The sequence below is a fragment of the Lichenostomus cassidix genome, unplaced genomic scaffold, assembly GCF_008360975.1.
Source record: "Lichenostomus cassidix isolate B80296 unplaced genomic scaffold, HeHo_3.0 HiC_scaffold_38, whole genome shotgun sequence".
Lineage (NCBI taxonomy): Eukaryota > Metazoa > Chordata > Aves > Passeriformes > Meliphagidae > Lichenostomus > Lichenostomus cassidix.
The window spans coordinates 897,744-915,180 of NW_028147440.1; the positions used below are offsets into that span (position 1 = coordinate 897,744).

Sequence of the window (17,437 nt, forward strand, 5' to 3'; positions counted from 1 at the left end):
TCGAGTGACCCCAAAATCCCAGAGATCCCAAATTCCCCAAAAACCCCAAATTTTCCCCCAAATTATCCCAAAATCCACCCCAAATAACCCCAAATTTCCCCAAAATCCCAAAAATTCACCCCAAAAAACCTGAATTTGGTAATAAAAAGTTAAAATTTATTGAAATGTTTTATTTTTTGGGAGGAGTTGAGTGACCCTGAAATCCCAGAGATCCCAAAATTTCCCCAAAAACCCCAAAATTCACCTAAAATCTCCCCAAATTCACCCCAAATTCCCCCAAAAAATCCCAAATAATCCCAAATTCCCCCCAAAACCCTCCAGAAAACCCAAAAAACCCCCAAAATTTCACAATAAACCACCAAAATCTCATCCAAATTCTGTATTTTTGGGGAACCTCGAGTGACCCCAAAATCTCAGAAACCCCAAAACCCCAAAATCTCCCCAAAATCACCCCAAATCCCTCCAGGGAACCCAAAAACCCCCAAAATTTCACAATAAAACACCAAAAATTCATCCAAATTCTGTATTTTTGGGATCCTGGGAAAACCTCAAAATCCCAGAAACCCCAAAATTCCCCAAATTTCCCCCAAATTCTCCCCAAGACCCCAAAATCCACCCAAAATGACCCCAAATTTCCCCCAAAACCCTCCAAAAAAACCCAAAAAACCCAAAAAACCCCAAAATTTCACAACAAACACTCAAAACTTTACTAAATTCCACTTTTTTTGGACCCCAAAATCCCAGAAACCCCAAAATCCCCAAAATTCCCCCAAATCTCCCCAAAATTCCCCCCAAAGACCCCAAAATCCACCCAAAATCATCCCAAATTCCCCCCAAAACCCTCCAAAATCCCCCAAAAAACCCCAAAATTTCACAATAAAACACCAAAAATTCATCCAAATTCTGTATTTTTTGGACTCCTGGGGGAACCCTAATAACCCAGAGATCCCAAAATTCCCCCAAATTTCCCCCAAAAACCCCAAAATCTCCCCAAATAACCCGAAATGATCCCAAAATTCACCCAAATTCCTCCCAAAACCCTCCAAAATCCCCCCAAAAGCCCCAAAATTTCACAATAAAACACCAAAATCTCATCCAAATTCTGTATTTTTGGACTCCCCCATTTTTTGGGGGTAATTTTGGGGTGATTTTGGGGTGATTTTGGGGGATTTTGGGGTCTCAGAGGTCCTTCAGCCACTGCAGGTTTGGTCCTTCCTTGTCACAGGGGTGAGAAGGAACGTCGGGGAGGTTGCCGTCGTCCCGCAGGGGAACTGCAAATTTGGGAAAATTTGGGAAATTTTGGGTGATTTTGGGGGAATTTCAGAAATTTTGGGGGATTTTGGGGAGTTTTGGGGAAGTTAGGGGGAATTTGTGGTTTTGGGGAATTTTGGGGAGTTTTGGTGAGATTTGGGTGATTTTCAGGGAGTTTTGGGGGAATTTTGGGAGGATTTGGGGGAAATTTGGGGGATTTTTGGGAGGATTTGGGGGAAATTTGGGGGATTTTTGGGAAATTTGGGGGAATTTTGGGGTAATTTAGGGGAAATTTGGGGGAATTTTGAGTGGATATAGGGAGAATTTTGGGGAATTTTGGGGAAATTTTGGGTGATTTGGGGGAATTTTCGTGATTAGGGAGAATTTTCAGGGATTTTGGGGGAATTTTTCGAGGATTTGAGGGAGTTTTGGGGGAATTTTGGGGGAATTTTGGGGAATTTTGGGACATCTGAGGGATTTTAAGAACATCGGGGAGGTTACCGTTGTCCCGCAGGGGAACTGGAAAATTGGGAAAATGTGGGAAATTTTGGGGGATTTTGGGGATTTTGAGGGGATTTGGGGAGATTTTGGGGGAATTTTGGGGGATTTAGGTAGAGTTTTGGGGAAATTTGAGTGGTTTTGGGGGAATTTTGAGTGATTTTGGGGAGTTTTGGGGAAATTTTGGGGGATTTTGGGAGAAATTTGGGGATTTTGGGGGATTTGGGGAATTTTGGGGAATTTGGGGAATTTTGAGGAATGATTTAGGGAGAATTTTGGGTAGTTGGGGAATTTAGGGAGAATTTGGGGGGATTGGGGAAATTAGGGGGAATTTGGGGGATTTTGGGAATGTAGGGATTTATGGATTTTTTGGGGAATTTTGGGGAGTTTTGGGGAATTTTGGGGGATTTGGGGGAATTTTGGGGGAATTTTGGGAGATTTTGAGGGAATTTCAGAAATTTTGGGTGATTTTGGGGGAAATTTGGGGGATTTTTGGAGGATTTTGGGGGATTTTGGGGATATTTTAGGGACATTTTTAGGATATTTTTGGGGCATTTTTGGGGATATTTTGGCAATAATTTTGGGATAGTTTTGGGGGATTATTTTGGGGACATTTTAGGGGCATTTTTGAGCTATTTTTAGGATATTTCTGGGATATTTTTAGGATATTTTTAGAATATTTTGGGGATATTTTGGGGATAATTTTAGGATATTTTTGGGATAATTTTAGGATATTTTTGTGGATATTTTGGGATATTTTAGGGATATCTTTGTGGCATTTTTAAGATATTTTTGTGATATTTCTGGGATATTTTTAGGATATTTCTGAGATATTTTAGGGATATTTTTGGAGCATTTTTAGGATATTTCTGAGATATTTTTGGAATATTTTTGGGGCATTTTTGGGGCATTTTGGGCTCACCTGGGTAGCTGTAGGGTGTGGCTCTGTTGATCATCCCTGAATATTTGGTGTAAGGACTCAGCAGAGGAGAAATCACAGCTGGGAAATTTGGGGTTAGGAGACAAAAAAACCCCAAAATTATCCCAAAAAATCTTCCCAAAAATCCTCCCTAAATTCCCCCCAAAATTCCCAAAAAAATCCCCCCAAAAATCCCCTCAAACCCAAAAAATATCCCCAAAAAAATCCCCCAAAACCCCTCAAAATCCTAAAAAATCTTCCCAAAAAAACTCCCAAAATCCTCCCCAAATCCCCCAAAATTCCCAAAAAAATCCCCCAAAAATCCCCCAAAAATCCCCTCAAAACCCCAAAATATCCCCAAAAAATCCCCCAAAACCACAAAATTATCCTAAAATCTTCCCAAAAAACTCCCAAAATCCTCCCCAAATTCCCCCAAAATTCCCAAAAATCCCCCAAAAATCCCCACAAACCCAAAAGATATCCCCAAAATCCCCCAAAAACCACAAAATCCCCAAAATCCCCAAAATCAAAATCTCCAAAATCCCCAAAAATCACCCCAAAATCACAAAATTCCCCCAAAATCCCCAAAATCCCAAACCCCAAAAATCCCCAAAATCACCCCAAAAACCAAAATCCCCACAAATCCCCAAAATACCTCAAAATCCCTCAAAATCCCCAAAAAATCCCCCAAATCCAAAAAATCCCCCAAAAATCACCAAAACCCCAAAAATACCCCAAAAATCCCAGAAAATCTAAAATTCCCACAAAATTCAAAAATCCCCAAAAATCCCCCAAAGAAATCACAAAAAATTCCCCCAAAAATCCCCAAAATCCCCCAAAAAAATCCCCCAAAATCCCCAAAAAATGCCCAAAAAATCCCAAAATCCAAAAAAAATCCCAAAAAAATCCCCCAAAATCCCCAAAAAATCCCAAAATCACCCCAAAATCACCTCAAAATCCCAAAAATCCCCCAAAATTCCCCAAAACTCACCCAGAGCTGCAATGGCAAAGCTGGCTGCAATCACAGGTTCTTTGGCCCAAAAGGTCCTCAGGGCAGAGCCCAGGCCTGGAAAAAATCCCAAAATATCCCAAAAATTATCCTAAATATAACTGAAATACACAAAATGGGATAAAAAAACCCCAATTTCCCCCCAGTTTCCCCCAAAAAACCCCAAATTTCCCCCAATTTCCCCTCAATTTCTATAAAAAATCCAAATTTCCCCTCAATTTTCCCCAATTTCCACAAAAAAAAAACCAATTTCCATAAAAATCCCCTCAGAACTCCCCAGTTTCCATAAAAAAACCCAAATTTCCCCCAACTTCCACAAAAATCCCCTCAATTTCTCCCCAATTTCCATTAAAAAACCCCAATTTCCCCTCAATTTCCCCCAATTTCCCCTCAATTTCCCCAAAAATCCCCTCAGGATCTCCAATTTCCATAGAAATCTCCTCAGAACTCCCCAATTTCCACAAAAAAACTATCAATTCCCTCAATTTCCATTAAAAAAACCCCAATTTCTATTAAAAAAAACAAATTTCCCCTCGATTTCCCCTCAATTTCCACAAAAAACCCCAATTTCCCCTCAAAAACCCCAAATTTCCCCCAATTTCCCCTAAAATCTCCCCAATTTCCCCTCAATTTCCCCCAATTTCCATAAAAATCCCCTCAGAACTCCCGAAATTCCCTCAATTTCCATAAAAAAACCCAATTTCCCCTCAACTTCCCCTCAATTTCACCCAATTTCCCCCAATTTCCATAAAAATTCCCTCAAAACTCCCCAATTTCCCCTCAATTTCTCCCAAATTTCCCCCAATTTCCACAAAAAAACCCCAAATTTCCCTCAATTTTTATTAAAAAACCCCAAATTTCCCCCAATTTCCATAGAAATCCCCCACCCTCCTCAATCCCCACTCAAAAAACCCCAACCTCCCAGTTTCCCCATTTCCATTTAAAAATCCCCTCAGAAATCCCCAATTTCCCCCCAAATCCCCTCAATATTCCCCAATTTCCACAAAAATCCCCTCAGAACTCCCAATTTCCCCTCAATCTCTAGAAAAAAAGCCCCAAATTCCCGTCAATTTTCCCCAATTTCTACTAAAAACCCCAAAATTTCCCCTCAATTTCTCCCAATTTCCATTAAAAATCCCCAAATTTCCCCCAATTTCCCAAAAAATCCCCTCAGGATCCCCAATTTCTATAACATTCCCCTCAGAACTCCTCAATTTTCCCCAAATTTCCCCCAATTTCCCTAAAAATCCCCTCAGAACTCCCCGATTTCCACAAAATCCCCTCAATTTCCCCTCTATTTCCACTAAAAAACCCCAAATTTCCCCCAAAATCCTCTCCATTTCCCCTCAAATTCCCCCAATTCCCATTAAAAACCCCAAATTCCCCTCAATTGCCACTAAAAACCCCAATTTTCCCCAAATTTCCATACAAATCTCCTCAGAACTCCCCGATTTCCACAAAAATCCCCTCAATTTCCCCCAATTTCCACTCAATTTCCATTAAAAAACCCAAATTTCCCCTCAGGATCCCAAATTTCTGTAACATTTCCCTCAGAACTCCTCAATTTCCCCCAATTTCCCCCAAAATCTCCTCAATTTCCATTAAAAACCCCAAAAATCCCCTCAAAATCCCCCAATTTCTACAAAAAACCCCAAATTTCCCCCAATTTCCATAAAAATTCCCTCAGAACTCCCCAGTTTCCACAAAAATCCCCTCAATTTGCCCCAATTTCCACTAAAAAACCCGATTTTCCCCTCAGGATCCCCAATTTCTGTAACATTCCCCTCAGAACTCCTCAATTTCCCTCAATTTCCATTAAAAACCCCAAAAATCCCCCAATTTCTATTAAAAAAACCCAAATTTCCCTCAATTTCCATAAAAATCTCCTCAGAACTCCCCAATTTCCACAAAAATCTTCTCAATTTCCCCCAATTCCCCTCAATTTTCACAAAAATCTCCTCAGAACTCCCCAATTTCCCCTCAATTTCCCCAAAAATCCCCTCAGGATCCTTAATTTCCACAAAAATCCCCTCAGAACTCCCAATTTCCCCTCAATCTCTAGGAAAAAAGCCCCAAATTCCCCTCAATTTTCCCCTCCATTTCTAGGAAAAAACCCCAAATTTCTCTCAATTTCCCCCAATTTTTATAAAAAGACCCAAATTTCCCTCAGTTTCCCCTCAATTTCCCAAAAAAAACCCCAAATTTCCCCAAATTTTCCCAATTCTCACTCACCTCCCGCCATCCCCTCCCCCCTCAAGGACGTCCGGGCGCCGCGGCGCGATGACGTCACACGCTCAGCATAACGTCATGACGTCACGGCGGGTGGGCGTGGCCTGGCGGGAAGCGAAAGGGAAAGTGGGGAGGTAAGGGGGGGGAGGGGAAAAAACCCCAAATTTTGGGGGAAAAAACCCAAATTTTGGGGGAAAAAAACCCAATTTGGGGGGGAGGGGAGGGCCAGAATTGAGGGGGAGGGGAGGAGGGCGGGGAGACCCGAATTTGGGGGTTTTTGGGTCAAAAATTGGGAGGATTTGGGGAGGAAAAAGGAGAATTTTGGGGGAAAAATTTTGGGATTTTGGGAGGAAAAGGAGAATTTTGGGGTGAAAAAATTGGGGGGGAGGGAGGGTTTTGGGGGGAGGGGAGCCGAAATTTGGGAATTGGGGAGGGGGAGGGCGGGGAGATCCAAATTTGGGGGTTTGGGGGAATTTTGGGTCAAAAATTGGGAGGATTTTGGGAGGAAAAGGAGAATTTTGGGAGGAGAAGGAGAATTTTGGGGTAAAAAATTTGGGGGGGAGAGGGAATTTTGGGTCCCAAATTTGGGGGGGAGAGAGAAAATCCCAAATTTGGGAACTGGGGACCCCAAAACCTGAGATTTCTCCCAAATTTCTCCCGAATTCCCCAAATTTCTCCCAAATTCTGACATTTTCTCCCCAAATTTCCCCCCAGGAACCCCAAATTTCTCCCAAATTCCCAAATTTCTCCCAAATTTCCCCAAATTTCTCTCAAATCCCCCAAATTTCTCCCAAATTCTGAGACTTTTCCCCCAAATTTCTCCCAAATTTCTCCCAAATTCTGAGATTTCTTCCCACATTTCCCCCCAGGGAACCCAAATTTCTCCCAAATTCTGACACTTTCTCCCCAAATTTCTCCCAAATTCCCCAAATTTCTCTCAAATTCTGAGATTTTCTCCCCAAATTTCTCCCAAATTCCCCAAATTTCTCCCAAATTCTCAGATTTTCTCCCCAAATTTCCCCCAAATTTCTCTCAAATTCCCCAAAATTTCTCCCAAATTCCCCAAATTTCTCCCAAATTCTGAGCTTTTTCCCCAAATTTTCCCCCAGGAACCCCAAATTTCTCCCAAATTCCCCAAATTTCTCCCAAATTCCCCAAATTCTGAGATTTTCCCCCAAATTTCTCCCAAATTCTGAGACTTTTCCCCCAAATTTCTCCCAAATTGCCCAAAATCTGAGATTTTTTCCCCAAATTGCCCAAAATTTCTCCCAAATCCCCCAAATTTCTCCCAAATTCTCAGATTTTCTCCCCAAATTTCTCCCAAATTGCCCAAATTCTCAGATTTTTTTCCCCCAAATTGCCCAAATTTCTCCCAAATTCTGACACTTTTTCCCCAAATTTCTCCCAAATTCCCAAAATTTCTCCCAAATTCTGAGATTTTTCCCCAAATTTTCCCCCAGGAACCCCAAATTTCTCCCAAATTCCCCAAAATTTCTCCCAAATTCTCAGATTTTCTCCCAAATTTCTCCCAAATTCCCCAAAATTTCTCCCAAATTCTCAGATTTTCTCCCAAATTTCTCCCAAATTCTGACACTTTCTCCCCAAATTTCTCCCCAGGAACCCCAAATTTCTCCCAAATTTCTCTCAAATCCCCCAAATTTCTCCCAAATTCTGAGACTTTTCCCCCAAATTTCTCCCAAATTCCCCAAAATTTCTCCCAAATTCCCAAAATTCTCCCAAATTTCCCCCAAATTTCTCCCAAACTGCCCAAATTCTCCCAAATTTTCCCCATATTTCTCCCAAATCTCCCAAATTTCTCCCAAATTCCCCAAATTTCTCCCAAATTCTGACATTTTCTCCCCAAATTTCTCCCAAATTCTGAGCTTTTTCCCCAAATTTCTCCCAAATTCTGAGATTTTCCCCCAATTTTCCCCCAAATTGCCCAAATTTCTCCCGAATTTCCCCAAATTTCTCTCAAATTCCCCAAAATTTCTCCCAAATCCCCCAAATTTCTCCCAAATTCTGACATTTTCTCCCCCAATTTCCCCCCAGGAACCCCAAATTTCTCCCAAATTCCCCAAATTTCTCTCAAATTCTCAGATTTTTCTCCCAAATTTCTCAGATTTTCCCCCAAATTTCTCTCCACAGACCCCAAATCTCCCAAATTTCTCCCAAATTTCCCCAAAATGGGATCTCTGCACTGGCTGGACGGAGAAGGTTTGGACACTTTGGACCTCCTGGTGACCAACTGGGACCCTCCAGGTGGGAATTGGGGGAGAAACCCCAAAAAATGACCCCAAAAATGACCTTTGACCCCCAAAATGACCCCTGAGTGACCTTTGACCCCCAAATTACCCCCAAAATGACCTCTTTACCCCCAAAAATGACCTTTGACCCCCAAAATTGCCCCTAAAATGACCTCTTGACCCCAAAAAATGACCCCCTGACCCCCGAAATGATGCCCTGAGTGACCTTTGAGCCCCAAAATGACCTTTTGACCCCCAAAAATTACCTTTGGACCCCAAAAATGACCCAAAAAATGACCTTTTGACCCTCAAAATGACCCCCTGAATGACCTTTGAACCCCAAAATTATCCCCAAAATGACCTTTTGACCCCCAAAATGACCCGAGTGACCTTTGACCTCCAAAATTACCCCTAAAATGACCTCTTGACCCCCAAAAATGACCTCTTGACCCCCAAAATTATCCCCTGAGTGACCTTACGACCCCCAAAATTAACCCCAAAATGACCTTTGACCCCCAAAAATGACCCCAAAATGACCTCTTGACCCCAAAAAATGACCCCCTGACCCCCGAAATGATGCCCTGAGTGACCTTTGAGCCCCAAAATGACCTTTTGACCCCCAATGACCTTTGGACCCCAAAATGACCTTTTGACCCCCAAAATTATCCCCAAAATGACCTCTTGACCCCCAAAAGTGATCTCTTGACCCCCAAAATTACCCCTAAAATGACCTCTTGACCCCCAAACTGACCTCTTGACCCCCAGATGACCCCAGTGACCTTTGGACCCCAAAAATGACCTCCTGACCCCCAAAATTATCCCCAAAATGACCACTTGAGCCCTGAAATGACCCCCTGAGTGACCTTTGACCCCTAAAATTACCCCCAAAATTACCCCTAAAATGACCTCTTGACTCCCAAAAATGACCTTTGGACCCCAAAAATGACCCAAAAAATGACCTTTTGACCCCCAAAATGCCCCCCTGAGTGACCTTTCAAGCCCCAAACTGACCTCTTGACCCCCAAAATTACCCCCAAAATGACCTTTGACCCCCAAATGACCCCTGACCCCCAACTGTCCCCTTTGTCCCCCAAACTGACCTTTGATCCCCAAACTGACCTCTTAACCTCCAAAATTACCCCCAAATGACCCCCAAACTGTCCCTGACCCCCAAACTGAGCTTTTGACCCCAAAATTATCCCCAAACTGACCTTTTGACCCCCAAATGACCCCTTGACCCCCAAACTGTCCCCTGACCCCCAAACTGATCTCTTGACCCCCAAATTACCCCCAAACTGACCTCCTGACCCCCAACTGACCCCTTAATGCCCCCAAAATGACCCCAAACTGACCTTTTGACCCCAAAAATGACCTCTTGACCCCCAAACTGACCTTTCCACCCCCAAACTGACCCCTGAATGACTCCTTGACCCCGAACATTTTGACCCCAAAAATGACCCCAAAACTGACCTCTTGACCCCCAAAAATGACCTCATGACTCTCAAACTGCTCCCAAACTGACCTCTTGATCCCCAAAATGACCTCTTAACCCCCAAAATTACCCCCAAACTGACCCCCTAACCCCCCAAAATGACCTCTTAATGCCCCCAAACTGTCCCCTTTGTCCCCCAAACTGACCTTTTGACCCCCAAACTGACCTCTTCATCCCCAAACTGACCCCAAACTGACCCCAAAATGACCAAAACTGACCCTGTCCCCCAAACTGTCCCCTTTGTCCCCCAAACTGACCTTTTGACCCCCAAAATGACCCCAAACTGACCCCTAACCCCCAAACTGTCCCCTTTGTCCCCCAAAATGACCTTTTGAACCCCCAAAATGACCCCTGACCCCCAGAGTGTCCCCCAGCTGACCTGTCCCTCTGTCCCCTCTGTCCCCAGGTGGCAGTGAGGAGCTCTGGGTGTCCCCAAAGCGCCACGGAGCCTCGGGGGGGACAGGAGAGGCCAGGGCTGGCCGGAGGAGAGCCAGGAGAGACCCCAGAGTGACCCCAAGAGTGACCCCAAAAGGGACCCAAGGACCCCAAAAAGTGACCTCGAAAGTGACCTCGAAAGTGACCAACCAAGGATCTCAAAAAGTGACCTCTGGGACCCCGAAAATGACCTCTGGGACCCCAAAAGTGACCTCCACAGGACCCCAAAAAGTGACCTCTGGGACACCCTGGGGACCCCAAAAAGTAACCAACCAGGGACCCCAAAAAGTGACCCCAAAAGAGCCCCAAAAAGTGACCTCTGGGACCCCAAAAGTGACTTCCCAAGGACCCCAAAAAGTGACCCCAAAAGTGACCCCTGGGACACCCTGGGGACCCCAAAAAGTGACCTCTGAGACCCCGAAAGTGACCTCAGGACCCCCAAAAGTGACCCCCCAGCTGGCCAGGAGCCCCAAAATGCCACCTTGGGGACACTTGGGGACATCTGGCATCCCCCAGAGTCATTTGGACCCCCAGGACCCCCAATTTCCTCCCCTAACTGCCCCCCAGGACCCCCAAACCCCCCAAAACTGCCCCAAAACTGCCCCCCAGGACCCCCAAACTGCCCCCCAGCCCCATTTTGACCCCCAGAGCCCCCAAACCCTCCCCCAAACTGCCCCTCAGGACCCCCAAACCCCCAAATCTCCCCCAATTGCCCCCCAGCCCCACTTTGAACCCCAAATCTTCCCCAGGACCCCCAAACTGCCCCCAGCTCCACCTAGACCCCCAATTCCCCCAAATTGCCCCCCAGACCCATTTTGACCCCCTTTGGGCCCCCAGGACCCCCAAATCCCCAGTTCCCCCAAACTGCCCCCAGGACCCCCAAATCCCCAGGTGCCCCCAGCCCTACTTAAACCCCCAATCTCCCCCAAGCTGCCCCCAGCTCCACTTAAACCCCAATCTCCCCCAAACTGCCCCCAACAGCCCAGAATTGCCCCCTTGACCCTCAAACTGCCCCCAGCCCCTTTGGACCCCCAAACTAACCCCCAAATCACCCCCGGCCCCATTTAGACCCCCAGTTCCCCCCTAACTGCCCCCAGGACCCCCAAATCCTCCAAATCTCCCCCAAATTGCCCAGGACCCCCAAACTGCCCTGCAGGTCCATTTAGACCCCCAGGACCCCCAAATTCTCCCCAAATTGCCCCCAGCCCCATTTTGACCCCACTTTGGACCCCCAGGACCCCCAATTCGCTCCCCAAACTGCCCCCAGGACCCCCAAACTGCCCCCAGGACCCCCAAATTGCCCCCAGCCCCATTTTGACCCCCATTTAGACCCCCAGGACCCCCAGTTCCCCCTCACCTTTCCCCCAAGACCCCCAATCCCCAGGACCCCCAGGACCCCTCCCCTCCCGGAAGTGACGCAGACACGCTCCTTTCCCGCCAGCTCCTCTCGTTAGTGCGCATGCGCCCCGCGGGTCTCTCTCTGTTCCAGCTGCGCTCGGCCTACAGCGCCACCTACCGGCGGCCGCTGCCCCTGGGCGGCGCCGCTTCCGCCCGACTGCGCCTGCGCCAACTGCCCGGCGGCGCGCTGCGCCTGCGCGGCTGCGGGGTGCAGGTCCGGGTGCTGCCCCCTGGCGGCCGGGAGGACCCGGAGGAGTGGCGAGGGGAGGAGAGTCCCCGGGCCGAGTCGCCGAGTCGCGATAGGACGCCGCCGGGGAGTCCGGGAGGTGGGAGGCGTGATGTCGCGATAGGCGGGGTGTCCCCGAGCTCTGTCGCGGCCGATATCGCGATATCCACGGTGTCCCCGAGCTCTGTCGCGGCTGATATCGCGATATCCACGATGTCCCCGAGCTCTGTCGCCGCCGATATCGCGATACCCGGAGTGTCGCCAACCTCTGTCGCGGCCGATATCGCGATATCCGCGATGTCCCCAAGCTCTGTCGCCCCAAATATCACGATATCTAAAGTGTCCCCAGCCTCTGTCACCCCAAATATCGCGACACCCAAAGCGTATATCGCGACTCCCACGATGTCCCCGAGCTCTGTCGGCACCGATATCGCGATATCCAAAGTGTCCCCAACCTCTGTCAGCCCCAATATCGCGATATCTAAAGTGTCCTCGAGCTCTGTCGCCCCAAATATTGCGATACCCAGAGTGTCCCCAAGCTCTGTCGCTGCTCATGTCGCGACATCTGCAATGTCCCCAAGCTCTGTCTCCCCTCATATCGCGACACCCAGAGTGTCCCTGAGCTCTGTCGCCCCAAATATCGCGATATCTAGAGTATCCCCAGCCTCCGTCACCCCAAATATCACGATATCCACGATGTCCCCAAGCTCTGTCACCCCTGATATCGCGATATCCACGATGTCCCCAGCCTCTGCCACCTCTCATATCGCGATATCCGCGATGTCCCCAAGCTCTGTCACCCCCAATATCGCGATATCTAAGGTGTCCCCAACCCCTGTCACCCCCCCAGCCTCCCCTCCCCCCAAGCCCGCCGAGCGCTGCACTTTGCTTTAGGAGTTTGGAACCAAAATTGGGAGATTTTCACCCAAATTTGGGAGATTTTGGACGGAAATTTGGGAGATTTTCCTCCAAATTTGGGGGTTTGGAACCAAAATTTTGGAGATTTTCACCCAAATTTGGGAGATTTTCACCCAAATTTTGGGAGTTTGGAACCAAAATTAGGAGATTTTCACCCAAATTTGCGAGTTTTGGACCAAAATTGGGAGATTTTCACCCAAATTTGGGAGTTTGGAACCAAAATTAGGAGATTTTTCACCTAAAATTTTGGAGATTTTCACCCAAATTTGCGAATTTTGGAACCAAAATCAGGAGATTTTCACCCAAAATTTGGAGATTTTCACCCAAATTTGGGGTTTGGAACTAAAACTGGGAGATTTTCACCCAAATTTGGGGGTTTGGAACCAAAATTTTGGAGTTTTCACCCAAATTTGGGGTTTGGAACCAAAATTAGGAGATTTTCACCCAAAATTTTGGAGATTTTCACCCAAATTTGCGAGTTTTGGACCAAAATTGGGAGATTTTCACCCAAATTTGGGGAGTTTTGGAACCAAAATTGGGAGATTTTCACCCAAAATTTGGAAATTTTCACCCAAATTTTGGGTTCGGAACCAAAATTTGGAGATTTTCACCCAAAATTGGGAGATTTTCACCCAAAATTGGGAGATTTTCACCTAAATTTGGGGTTTGGAACCAAAATTTTGGAGATTTTCACCCAAATTTGGGAGTTTTGGACCAAAATTGGGAGATTTTCACCCAAATTTGGAGATTTTCACCCAAATTTGGGAGTTTTGGACCAAAATTTTGGAGATTTTTCACCTAAAATTTTGGAGATTTTCACCCAAATTTGGGAGATTTTCAACCAAAATTGGGGTTTGGAACCAAAATTTGGAGATTTTCACCCAAATTTGCGAGTTTTGGACCAAATTTGGGAGATTTTCACCCAAATTTTTGGGGTTTTAAGGCAAAAAACGAGCAATAAAGAGTTTTTGTCACAAAAAATGAGGAATAAATGGTGGAATTTTGTTTTTTAAATGAGCAAAAAATGTCGAATTTTACCTCAAAAAATGAGCAATAAAATGTTAAATTTTACCCCAAAAATGAGGAATAAAAGGTTGAATTTTATCCCAAAAATGAGAAATAAAATGTTAATTTTTACTCCAAAAAATAAGAAATAAAAAGCCAAATTTTACCCCAAAAATGAGCAATAAAATGTTAAATTTTACCCCAAAAATGAGGAATAAAAAATCAAAATTTTCCCCAAAAAAAAGGTATAAAAAGTCAAATTTTACCCCCAAAAATGAGGAATAAAAAGTCAAATTTTACCCCAAAAATAAGCAATAAAAAGTTAAATTTTACCCCAAAAATAAGCAATAAAATGTTACATTTTGTTCCAAAAATGAGCAATAAAATGCTAAATTTTACTCCAAAAACGAAGAATAAAAAGTCAAATTTTACCCCAAAAATAAGAAATAAAAAGTCAAATTTTCCCCCAAAAATGAGGAATAAAATGTCAAATTTTACCCCAAAAATAAGCAATAAAATGTTACATTTTGCTCCAAAATTGAGCAATAAAATGTTAAATTTTACCTCAAAAATGAGCAATAAAAGGTGAAATTTTATCCCAAAAAATGAGGAATAAAAAGCCAAATTTTAGCCCAAAAATAAGAAATAAAATGTTAAATTTTACCCCAAAAATAAGCTATAAAAACTCAAATTTTACCCAAAAATGAGGAATAAAATGTCAAATTTTACCCCAAAAATGAGGAAAAAAAAGTTAAATTTTACTCTCAAAATGAGAAATAAGAAGTCAAATTTTACTCCAAAAACAAAGAATAAAAGCTCAAATTTTACCCCAAAAATAAACAATAAAAAGCCAAATTTTGCCCCAAAAATAAAAAATAAAAAAGTCAAATTTTCCCCCCAAAAATAAGAAATAAAAAGTCAAATTTTACCCCAAAATGAGAAATAAAAAGTCAAAAAGTCACAACTCAATTAACTCATTAAGGTGTTTAATTAGGGATAAAGTTCATTACATCACCTGGGCGTTTTGGGGAAATTTTGGGGAATTTTGGGAGAATTTGGGGAATTTTGGGTTCTCCATCGGTGGGGGGAGGGGCAGAGCCTGGGGGGAGAAGGAAGAGAATTGAATTCCCAAAAATTCCCAAAAATCCCCCAAAAAAATCCCAAAAATTCCAAAAAAAATCCCAAAAAATCCTCCCAAAAAATTCCCTAAAAATCCTCCCAAAATCCAAACAAAAACCTCACAAAATTCCCCAAAAATCCTCCCAAAAATTCCAAAAAAAAAAAAAAAAATTCCCCAAAAATCCCCCAAACTTTCCCAAAAAATCCTCCCAAAATCCCCAAAAGATTCCCCAAAAATCCCCCAAAAAATCCTCCCAAAGTCCCGCCCAAAATTCCTCAAAATCTTCCCAAAAATTCCCCAAAAATCCTCCCAAAAATCCCCAAAAAATTCCCCAAAATCCCCCAAAAATCCCCAAAAAATTCCCCAAAAATCCACCCAAAATCCAAAATAAATTCCTCAAAAATCCTCCCAAAATTCCCCAAAATCCCCCAAAGCCCCCAAAATTCCCCCAAAACACCTCAAATCCCCCCAAAATCCCCCAAAATTTCCCAAGTTGCCCCAAATCCCCCCAAAAATTCCCCAAAATACCCCCAAATACCACAAATGCCCCAAAACCCCGAAAATTCCCCAAAATTCCCCCAAATCCCTCAAATGTCCCAAAATTTCCCAAAATTTCCTCAAAATTCCACAAAAATTTACCCAAAACCCCCAAAATTTCCCAAAATTTTTCCAAAATTCCCAAAAATTCCCCAAAATTTCCAAATTTCCCCAAAATTCCCTGAAATTCCCCAAATTTCCTAAAATTTCCCAAAATGTCCCCAAAAATTCCCCAAATTTCCTCAAAATTCCCAAAATTCCCCAAATTTCCCCAAAATTTCCCCAAAATCCCAAAATTCCCCAAAATTCCCCAAAATTTCCCCAAAAAATTCCCCAAAATTTCCCCAAAATTTCTCCAAAATTCCCCTAAATTTCCCAAAATTCCCCAAAAATTCCCCCAAATTCCCCAAAATTCCCCCAAAATCCGCCCAAAATTTCCCAAATCCCCCAAAATTCCACAACAAAACCCCAAAATCCCCCAAAATTCACCCTAAAATTCCCAAATTCCCCTAAAATTCCTCCAAAATCCCCAAAATTCCACAAAACCCCAAAATCCAGCAAAATCCTGAAAACCCCAAAACACCCAAAACCCCAAATCCCCAAAATTCCAAATTCCCAAAATCCCCAAAATAACTAAAAAATCCCCAAAATTTCCCCAAACCCCAAAATCCCCCCAAATTCGACAAATTACTCCTAAATACCTAAAAATCCCAAAATGCCCCCAAAATTAACTCCAAAATTCCCTAAATTCCCAAAATTCCACCAAAACCCCAAAATCCCCGAAAATCCCCCAAATTCCCCAAAAATCCCCAAAAATCCCCCAAAAATCCCCAAACCCCCAAAATTACCTTTGTTCTCAGAGCAGCAGCCTCAGCCCAACCCCCAGCAGGATCACCCCGAATTTGGGGTGATTTTTGGGATTTTGGGGAACAGCAGAGGGGGGGCTGTGCTGGCAGCGGGGGGGCTGCTCGGGCAGGGGGGGCTCCTGGGTCCAGGTGAGATCTGGGGGGAAATTTTGGGAATATTTGGGATTTTTTGGGATTTTTTGGGGTTTTTTGGGGATTTTTTGGGGATTTTTGGGGATTTTTTGGGGATTTTTTGGGGTTTTTTGGGGATTTTTGGGATTTTTTGGGGATTTTTTGGGGATTTTTGGGGTTTTTTTGGGGATTTATTTGGAATTTTTGGGATTTTTGTTTTGGGGGATTTTGGGGATTTTTGGGATTTTGGGATTTTTTTGGGGTTTTTTGGGTTTTTTGGGGATTTTTTGGGTGGTTTTGGGGATAATTTGGGAGGGCAGGGGGCTCCTGGGTCCAGGTGAGATCTGGAGGGAATTTGGGGATTTTTGGGGTTTTTTGGGGATTTTTGGGGGGATTTTTGGGGGTTTTTTTGGGTTTTTTGAGGTAATTTGGGAGGATTTTGGGTGGATTTGGGACTTTTTGGGTGGAATTTGGGGAGGGCAGGGGGAGCTCCTGGGTCCAGGTGAGATCTGTGGGGAAATTTTATGATTTTTGGGGATTTTGGGGGATTTTTGGGGGATTTTTGGGGATTTTTTGGGGTTTTTTGGGGATTTTTTGGGTTTTTTGAGGTTATTTGGGTGGTTTTGGGGATAATTTCGGGAGGGCAGGGGGGGCTCCTGGGTCCAGGTGAGATCTGTGGGGAAATTTTGGGAATTTTTGGGATTTTTTGGGAATTTTGGGATTTTTTGGGTGAATTTTTGGGGATTTTTGGGGAGATTTTGGGGTTTTTTGAGGTAATTTTGGGGTTTTTTGGGGAGATTTGTGTATTTTTGGGAGTAATTTGGGGAGAGCACGGGGAGCTCCTGGGTCCAGGTGAGATCTGTGGGGAAATTTTATGATTTTTGGGGATTTTTGGGGATTTTTTGGGAATTTTTGGGGATTTTTGGGATTTTTTGGGGATTTTTGGGGGATTTTGGGGTTCTTTTTGGGATTTTTTTGGGGGTAGGGATTTTGGGGTGGGGGATCCTGGGAGGTGAGATCTGGGGTTTGGGAATTTTGGGGGATTTTTGGGATTTTTGGGGAATTTTTTGGGGGTTTTTTGGGGATTTTTGGGGATTTTTTGGGATTTTTTGAGGATTTTTGGGGGTTTTTGGGATTTAGGGGATTTTTTGGGGGATTATTTGGGATTTTGGGGATT

At 44.3% G+C, this 17,437-nt stretch overlaps 2 protein-coding genes across 2 annotated transcripts; one reads left to right on the forward strand and one right to left on the reverse strand.

Annotated features, from left to right (window-relative positions):
- Window positions 1-1,089: 1,089 nt before the first annotated feature.
- On the reverse strand, window positions 1,090-6,012 carry NDUFA3 (NADH:ubiquinone oxidoreductase subunit A3). The gene is made up of 4 exons (XM_085045666.1): window positions 5,910-6,012; window positions 3,660-3,734; window positions 2,672-2,749; window positions 1,090-1,271 (listed from the first exon to the last, which is right to left on the reverse strand). The coding sequence occupies exons 1-4, from the start codon at window positions 5,917-5,919 to the stop codon at window positions 1,180-1,182; spliced, it is 255 nt and encodes an 84-aa protein (XP_084901792.1). The 5' UTR covers window positions 5,920-6,012; the 3' UTR covers window positions 1,090-1,179.
- A 5,451-nt stretch (window positions 6,013-11,463) lies between these two features.
- On the forward strand, window positions 11,464-13,613 carry LOC146422890 (uncharacterized). Its single transcript, XM_085045661.1, has 2 exons — window positions 11,464-13,388; window positions 13,536-13,613. The coding sequence occupies exon 1, from the start codon at window positions 11,539-11,541 to the stop codon at window positions 12,595-12,597; it is 1,059 nt and encodes a 352-aa protein (XP_084901787.1). The 5' UTR covers window positions 11,464-11,538; the 3' UTR covers window positions 12,598-13,388; window positions 13,536-13,613.
- Window positions 13,614-17,437: the final 3,824 nt, after the last annotated feature.

Bases quoted from the DNA above. Each gene is read 5' to 3' on its own strand.
- LOC146422890 (XM_085045661.1), top strand. From the start codon at position 11,539: ATGCGCCCCGCGGGTCTCTCTCTGTTCCAGCTGCGCTCGGCCTACAGC.
- NDUFA3 (XM_085045666.1), bottom strand. The intron at 2,750-3,659 runs GTGAGTTTTGGG...CAAATTTCCCAG, and splicing joins CTTTGCCATTGCAGCTCTGG to CTGTGATTTCTCCTCTGCTG. The intron at 1,272-2,671 runs GTGAGCCCAAAA...CCAAATTTGCAG, and splicing joins CACACCCTACAGCTACCCAG to TTCCCCTGCGGGACGACGGC.